Source organism: Volvox carteri (assembly GCF_000143455.1).
Source record: "Volvox carteri f. nagariensis unplaced genomic scaffold VOLCAscaffold_1, whole genome shotgun sequence".
NCBI classification, from domain to species: domain Eukaryota; kingdom Viridiplantae; phylum Chlorophyta; class Chlorophyceae; order Chlamydomonadales; family Volvocaceae; genus Volvox; species Volvox carteri.
Window position 1 is genome coordinate 355,138 of NW_003307545.1, and position 8,058 is coordinate 363,195.

Below are 8,058 nucleotides of genomic sequence, written 5' to 3' on the forward strand. Positions count from 1 at the left end.
TATTTGGGCGGCATTTGTGTATGTACTTGGACCGTATATGGACGATTCCTGTTTGCGTTCCGAACATGAACAGGAAATCGTCCAAATACGGTCCAAATACGGTCCAAGTACGGTCCAAGTACGGTTCATATACGGTTCATATACGGCCCAAACAGGATGAAAGGAAATAATGCCCAAGACGGCGAGGACTTGCTTAATCCAAGCTGCGCAAGCGGCGGCCTGCTCCCGGGTGGAGACCTGTCTTTTCGTCTTTCTTAATGTGTTTGGGAACCTGTCCAGTCGTTACAACACCTAGGCATCGCGGTTAATACAGTAAAGGGTTTTTTTGCGAGGTTACAAGGAGAAGCTATTGAAGCGGAAGCGTTTGGCGGTTGGGCTTCGGATCACAGCTAACAAGAAGGCTCGGCGGATGGTTCGGAAGCGTTATGTTGCTCATTTTTGCGGGTTTGCTCATAGTGCTCGGTTAGCATTTATTTTCACTTCATTGCTTCTTCGCAACCTCCATAATGTTTTAGCTGACCGGCGCGTTGGTCAGGTCGTGCGCGTGCCTCTCGCGCTTCACGCCGGGACCGCGACTGGTGGGCGGACATCCAAGCAAAGCATTGTTCCGCACCCATTCACTTAGGACCAGCTTCAGCCAATTTGTCAGTGGATGCCTCTGCTGGTCATCCTTGGATCAGGGCCCTCCATGGCAGGCCATCGGGGGTACAAGGAATGGGAGCGAGAGCCGCAGATGCAGATCACGAATGGGCGGGAGTAGAGGCCAGTGAGGTATGCCCCGTAGTAGTTGTTACCCGTCCTTTCTACTCGGCTGGTTTTGGTGCGTGAGCATGATGCTACCCCGCAATGCAATGCAAGCTATCTGAGGCCGCGACGCCGATACAGCCGATATGGCAGTAATTCACGCTCAAAGACCTCGCATTCAGATTTTACGTAAGAAGTATCCGCTACAAACTGAAAAGACCTGCAAGCAATTAAAGGTAGGCTTCATGAAAGGGTAGGGCCGGGTACGGGAACATCCCGAAGCGACAGAACAATGCCTACAGACCAACCGCTTCAGGGCTGTACCCTAGGGTACAGCTGTCGCTTACAGCGGCACAACAACAGGCACGCCGCCAGGCCGTACAGAATCCACTCCGAAATCACAGGAAACCTTAGTTTTTTTAACGCTCCGCTACAAAACTAATAAGATTCATAAACCAGAGTTTTTACAGCTTCATAGCATTGTTGCACGAGTAGAGTGTGTATCTAGTTAGTTGAATGTGGCGCCGCGTTTGATAAATCGCGATGATTACCACCTTCACCCGCACGTTTCCGCCTCTTGGAATGTCGCTATGGCCCGCATGTTGCGAACCTCTTCGCCACCAATCTTAACTCACAGCTTCCTCGCTTCTTTGGCCGCTTCTACTAGCCAGCAGGCCCTTCGGGCTCGGCGGGCGTCGATTTTTGCAGTCACCATCACTTCACCCACTTCTCTACGATTGTTGGGTACAATGTTGGGCTCAATATGTTGCCCACCTCCCAGTCAAAACAGAAGCAATCCCCTATCAGTACGTAGCACACATACTCCCATGCTGCTCATGGGCATTTGATGGGGGTGGGGCGCGATGATTGCTCAGTTTTGCAACTAGGATGGCTGCAACACCTTGGAGCGATTGGCAGTGGCATGCTTCACATTACATGCATATTCAGCAGCTACATGCACACCACGACCTCTTCAGCAACAGAGCATCGATGCCGCCTGCTACTTTATGGAGTTAATTTTCACTACTCGCTGAGTCGTCTTCGCCACGCGTGATCCTGGAGTCCGCTTCAGATCGGGCACCTTGAAGGCCTGGAAGCTGCTTGCGGGCACAACGTAATCAAGGTAGTACACGTCCCGGGGAGGCAGGCACTGCAGGTGCCGCTCTAGGATTTCCTCGTCGACGGCCTTGCGCTTCTTGCTGACTGTTATCTGCAGCAGCCTGTCTGGCAGGACACAGGCATCGATGCATGGGTGGCGGCCATGGGACGGTCGCAGGTAGGCAGGCGCCGTGCATGATTCCACTGCCTCCCTGAAGTGAACGTCAATTTCCTCCGGTTTGCCTGCCGCCAGAAACTGCACCTGCTTGAGCGGCTGCTGTGTCATCACCATCGATTTCCCGCCAGTAGCTGCAGTAACCGCCATTTCCCTCTCCTCACAGACAGCGTTCGGGGGCTGGCCCCGCTTGCCCGTGCGGGGGACACTGCAAGGAACGCTTAGAACCTTGTACTCAAACTCGCCACCCTTGATGTAAGCCTGGTGGGCGTAGGGCTCCCAAAAGAGGCCGCTGAAGCAACCTTCATCCGACGTGTAAGACGCCAGCTGTGCACCAAGGCCCTTCGAGCTGACCCGCTCGGTAAACAAGCTGCCGACGTGGGGAGTGGCAAAGCAGTACTCAAGCTGGCTGAATGTGCTGCGGTCCCCATCCTGGTGCACGATGCGGTGGCTGGCCTCCGGGGCGGCATCGTAGGAGCCTACAGTATTAATCACCTGCGGGCGCACGAGAGAAACCACATTGATGAAGGGAGGGGCATCAGTCCAATGCAAGGCCAGGTGTACAGTATTCAACAGTGAGGCCCTTGTAAGAGGGCCCCCGTATCGTGATGCATAATGTAGCACACTACATCGCTGTGCACGTGCACAGTGATTCTATAGATCAGAATATGGTCTGTGGTGTGAGCGGCTGCTGCAGCAATGAGGAGGTGGGTCGATATGTTACTATTACAAGTTACAAGTTCCGCACACAATTGCGGGTGTGTCCATAAAAGCCGGGGGAGGGGGCCATGGATGTTGTATTGGTATTGATGCGGGTACACGGGAGGTCATCTTCATTCTCCCTCATCCATTTCAGGGTGAAGCGCCTCAGCGCTACATGCCTGGCCTCCCATATTTCGGAGAGGTACCTGGCCAATGTCAGGGGTGGCGCCTCAGTCATAATGGTGCACATGCTGCGCCACTTAAAGACTAGATATGTGTGTATGTGCATTGGCACCGTCAGCATCCACAGTTCCAGATCCACAAATGCACAGCAACGTGGTATTTCGCATAGCTGTTCTGTCGATGCAGTACTGCTTCGCCACACACATTGACATAAGGCTGCAGTCATCTGCTGTGGAATGCCACACATGACTGCCTGTTCATTCATTGACAGTAACACAGTGCATGCTGCTAAGAGTGGAGGTTTGACCACACAAAACCAAACACACTTCCCCCCCTCCATACCATCTTCAAAGTCATCATTAATATTGCATGTGTATCCGCACCCCGTCCAGCATATCACCTGTTCGAGGCTTGTGGTGCCGAGTGCTCTCTCGACGACTGCATCGTCCGGCTCAGTGTAACCCGGCCGCGACGGCAACTCCAGCACCAGCCGCGGCACGCCACCGTAGTACATATCGAAGCGGCGCCTCACACGTTCCAGGGGTAGCTGCAATGGACATGGCAAGGCTTTGATCACCAGTGGCGGACAGCAGCCCGACCACGTTATATCGTACTAACAATCATCACGGCACACAGGCTGCACACCTTTGAGTTGTCGCGATACAGGCGCTGCCAGCAGGCCTCAATCTCAGGCCACGTCCACAGCGGCATGGTGAGTGTGATGTCATCGCGCCCCTTAACCCACTCCTGTACATGGAACCACCAATCAGCCCGCATGGCATTGGCCACGTGTGGGGGAAGTCCAGGCATCCAAGGCCATGCTCGTACACACCTTATAAATGGAGAGCTTGGGAGAACAGATCATTATGGTGTGAGCCGCGACGTTCGGTGGCATGATGCCGTCAGTAAAGAACCTGCAGCATCGATCGCGGGCATTTCATAATTCAGCCCCAGATGACATAATCAGGGAGGCCCACTGCATTGGCGTGCAAGTCCTAACCCGATCAAAACCATACAAGGCTCAAGTATTGACATGCAACATGCTGCCTTCCTGACCATGTCGGTCATCAGGCCTCCCCATGCACCAACACCACGGAACCTATGGGCCACAGGATGAAGGCACGCACATTGAAGCTGATGCTGACAATCAGTTGCGTTGGTTTCGACAGAGCACACGGGAAGGGTAGCCAACATGCGCAACACTCGTGTTGTGCTTTCCTTGCCTGGCTCCGCACAAATACACATCCACCTGGCAGAGCACTACATCCAGAACGTTAACAATTGCGCGCCTTAAGCCCTAATCAGCGGCCCCGGCATGCCAATGCATTCACCAGCGATATTGTGTGCGGAAGAGCACTTCACCTACACGTGCTGAAGAGGCCCTCCAGCTGCGTTGCTTGCCATGCATGCTCCCACCGAAAGCCTTTTCCCTTCAAGCCCTACCCCCCCAATATGAAGCTATGCAAAGGCGGCACTTACCAGGTTGACTCCTGCTCAAGTTCCTCCATGAAGCTGTCGTCATCACCAACGTAAGCCTTGCCGGCCTTGAAGAGGACACATCGCCGCGAATTGTATTTGCGAGACTGCCAGACGATTAAGGGGGGGTCCTTCAGCTGTAGCAGGCTGTACACTGCGTACCAGACAAACCAAGACTTGCCAGTACCAGGGACGCCAGTCAGGAGCCACGCCTTCTGCTGCTGAAGCCGCTTGAAAAGGGTGGGGAAAATGTCGCGGACCATGAGGGCATGGTGGCATCGCTCGAGGTCATCTGGAAAGAATGTGTTGGAGTCGAACGACAGCAGGGACATGCCATCACCGATGTCCTCAACCTCAGCGTTCTGCAGCGCCTGGATGAAGGCGGTCAGGGTGGCATTGTAGACGGAGCCTGCACACACAGAGTGTATAGGATATTATTTTTTCTTGAACGTTTTAATGGCATCTACCTGTTTCGGACAGCCTTTGGCTGGCCCTTGGGCCCTCGGCTCGTTTGCCTAGTGGCCCCGTTATACACCCTTGGAGAATATTATTTCCTCCTCAGCAGCAGCGCTGTTCACGATAGCTCAAACACTTCCGTACTACACTGCCGCGGGACACTAGAGCCGGAGTCTTAGGTCAGGTCAAGCCTGGGCTAGCACAACCAACTCACCGGCTCCAGCCGCGCTCCCCGCACCGAGGCCAGCCGCCGAGGCTGCAGGACATGGGAGCGGTCGGGGGACCCGTGTGACGAGTTGTTTCAAGTTTCAGGCACGAGATCACCCAGCAACACAGAGCCTCCCGACACTTCAAGCCTTCTCAGCTCCCAGTGCATGACCTACTTTTACGGATAAGCACATCCACGAGCTTCAGCTGTTTGGCCTCTGTGCTACCGCGAATTAGCACACGTTCCAGATTCGTGGCCTTGCTCCATGCTTCTGCGGCGGCCAGCTGCCACACCTCGTCCTTATTGAATGCTTCTGAAAGATGTACAATCAGCATGGCATCCTGGGCCTCCTGGTCCATGGCTTGCGCGCAGGGCGCGCTAGGCGACACTGTAAAGTAGCGCTTTCGCAACCGATGCAAGGGCTGCTGAGCTCTGAGGTCCAGCTACTGTTTACGATCTATAGTTGTGAGCCTCATTTCTGCTGACCGCTCGTTAAGCAGCCCCTTCGCACAAATGTGTCCGGTCGTACTCTGCCGAATAAACATCTTATTTTAGGCATAGCCGAAAATGTGGTTTGAAGAGGGGCGTCAGAGCGGCGTCGTACGGTGCAGTTAGTTGGTTGTTGTTTTGAATTGCTATTTGATCGGCGGTGTTTAGTCTTGTCGAATTATCTTCCGGGCGATCTCGGACTCGGCTACTAGTTGATACGAGCCCTCTGTACCAGAACAGCTGCTAGCTGCCGCTGTTATTGTCCTTTGGTCAGCGGTGTGAATTTGACGTCCTGGCCATCGACGAAGCGTTGGCGACAGACCTCGGACAGCAGGAACAGCATCTGCCCGCGCGAGCCTCGAAATCAGCCAAAGAGGCCCACACGGCCAAAATCGAGTCTACGCGGCGCAAGTATGAGGCTCAGCGTTCGAGGCTCCTTCGAGCCAACCCGTCCTTCACGGACCTGAAGACTCGTGATGCCGCTCGGCTCGCGATCCAGGAGCGTAAACTTCAGCTCGTCTCTGGCGTGCCGCCGCAAGGCTGGCACCCCCTCCCAAATGTGGTCGAGGAGGACGCAGGTGAGCTCCCCGCGTTGGACAACGCGGGACCGGGGGGCTCGGGTGGGCCGGGTCAGCACGGTCGTGCCCAGGGCACCGCGGAGGGCGGAGCGCAGGGGGCTCGGGTTCCGGCGGGATCCGACCTCGAAACATTAGTCGACAACGGTGGGTACAACCAGCTGGCGCGGACGATCATCGGCAACATCGAGACGCAGCCCGCCCACGGCGTAGCTCCTACCCAGGCGGCCGCAACCGCCTGGCCGGCACCCCGCCCTCCAGCGGCCGTTCGACCCGAGGCCCCTCAACAGGCTGGCATCGTAGTAGCTCGGCATGCGTCCCCCCCGCCACACCTCTCCAACACACCCCTCCAGCGCGCGCTGGGCCAAGCCACCACCGGAGGCCTGTTGGCAGCCGACCTGACCGCTGCCCCTGGCTTGCTGGGACCCTTCAGCGATATGCTCAGCCTCGCAGCAGACAGGGAGGACGTCCTGGACGCCGTGCCGGTGTGGGGATCGATGTTCAAAGCGGCAGGAGGACAGCGCCTGGCGTCCGACCAGTCAGCTTTCAACAGTCATGCCAACCGCGCCGTCAACCACAACATTGCGGCCGCTCAGGCGGCTGCAGCAGAGTTCGACGGGACACAGGACCCCGAAGCACGGGCGCAGCTGGCCGTGCAGGTGGCGCAGCACTACAAGACAGCATCCGAGGCGCAGCAGACCCAGAAGCAGCTCAACGACATGTCACAGCTGCTGCCCTACAAAGAGGTCATCCGCCTGGCAAGGGATGGGGACCCGCGCAAGACCTCCCTCGTCGCCTGCCTCGCTTCTCTCTCCTCCGAGCAGCGGGCGTACCTGGGCGCGGCGCTTACAGGACAGACTCAGTCGGCCAGCCGGCCCAGCTCCAAGCGGCCCTTCGCCGCCACATTGCCCCCCGAGGGGGGCCCTCAAGAGGGCCCCGAGGACATCACGTGCCTAATCTGCAACCAGCGGGGCCACCGCTTTCGAAACTGCCCACAACTCCAGGCCATGCCCCGGGACCAGCAGCAGGCAGCGGTTGACAAGGCTCGGGCGCGCTTGCGGGCGGGCGCCCGCGGGGCACCAGCTTCAGCATAGGTCACGGAGGCGCCGGCCGCCGCTTGCCCCCTCCCTGGAACGCCACAGGAGCGGCCGGGGCCTGGGGGCATACCCATCAAGGCGGCCGGCGCCCAACAACAAGCGGACGTCGCTGCCCAACGTGCGGGCCCCGCGCCTCCGCAGCAACTTGAGATGGTCTCCGACGCAGTGGCTGCAGAGGCCGCTGCAGCAGTGGTAGCACAGGCGTCAGCCTTAGTGGCGGCGGCCATGGTCCCCGAACCGCTCCATCTGGCCCCGGGACGCCCTTGGTTCGGGCAGGCGGGCAGCAAGCTCGTCACCGAGGCATGGCTGCGGTATGGAGTGGATACGCCAGCGTCCCGCAACGCGGCCGTCTGGACATTCCACACGGAGCCTAACCCGTCCCACCACCTCCGTAACTATCCCTCTATCCTCCTGCACCTCGCCGACATGAGCCAGCACTTCGACGGCCTCCTGGCTTCCGGCGTCACCGAGCAATATGACCCCAGCATGCATGGCCCCGAGACCGACTTCGCGACCGTCGTCAACCCCCTGCACGTCGTCCTCAAGCCAGATGGCTCCATCCGTCCCATAACCGACCCCTCTCGGTCTGGGGTCAATGAGTGCATGACCAAGCTCCCCTGTCCGCTCCCCGATCTCGCCACACTTCTCGAACAGCTGCCAGCCAACGGCTTTCTGGGGAAACGCGACCTGGCGAGCGGATTCCACCACGTCAAGCTGGCACCAGAGGCGCGCCGATTCATGGCCTTTTGGCACCCCTCCACCGGCGCGCTGCAGCGATGGGTCTCCCTTCCCTTCGGCGCCAGTCAAAGCCCAGCGATCTTCGTGGAGCTTACCACCACGGGGATCCTCTAGAGT

The 8,058-nt window shown here is 57.7% G+C and overlaps 2 protein-coding genes across 2 annotated transcripts; one reads left to right on the forward strand and one right to left on the reverse strand.

Moving 5' to 3' along the window:
• Nucleotides 1–1,663: 1,663 nt before the first annotated feature.
• Nucleotides 1,664–5,570, reverse strand: VOLCADRAFT_102606 (uncharacterized protein). The gene is made up of 7 exons (XM_002945945.1): nt 5,218–5,570; nt 5,049–5,090; nt 4,382–4,787; nt 3,735–3,816; nt 3,548–3,649; nt 3,303–3,449; nt 1,664–2,512 (listed from the first exon to the last, which is right to left on the reverse strand). The coding sequence occupies exons 1-7, from the start codon at nt 5,399–5,401 to the stop codon at nt 1,745–1,747; spliced, it is 1,731 nt and encodes a 576-aa protein (XP_002945991.1). The 5' UTR covers nt 5,402–5,570; the 3' UTR covers nt 1,664–1,744.
• Nucleotides 5,571–5,609: 39 nt separating this feature from the next.
• VOLCADRAFT_85797 (uncharacterized protein) lies at nt 5,610–7,200 on the forward strand (the record flags this gene model as incomplete). Its single annotated transcript, XM_002945586.1, has 2 exons — nt 5,610–5,652; nt 5,840–7,200. 2 exons carry the CDS (start codon nt 5,610–5,612, stop codon nt 7,198–7,200), a joined length of 1,404 nt encoding a protein of 467 aa, XP_002945632.1.
• Nucleotides 7,201–8,058: the final 858 nt, after the last annotated feature.

Coding starts and splice junctions, on each gene's coding strand:
- VOLCADRAFT_102606 (XM_002945945.1), bottom strand. CDS start 5,401: ATGGACCAGGAGGCCCAGGATGCCATGCTGATTGTACATCTTTCAGAA. Junction 5,091..5,217: donor GGATGTGCTTATCCGTAAAA/GTAGGTCATGCA, acceptor CATGTCCTGCAG/CCTCGGCGGCTGGCCTCGGT. Junction 3,650..3,734: donor CCAAGCTCTCCATTTATAAG/GTGTGTACGAGC, acceptor TTCCATGTACAG/GAGTGGGTTAAGGGGCGCGA.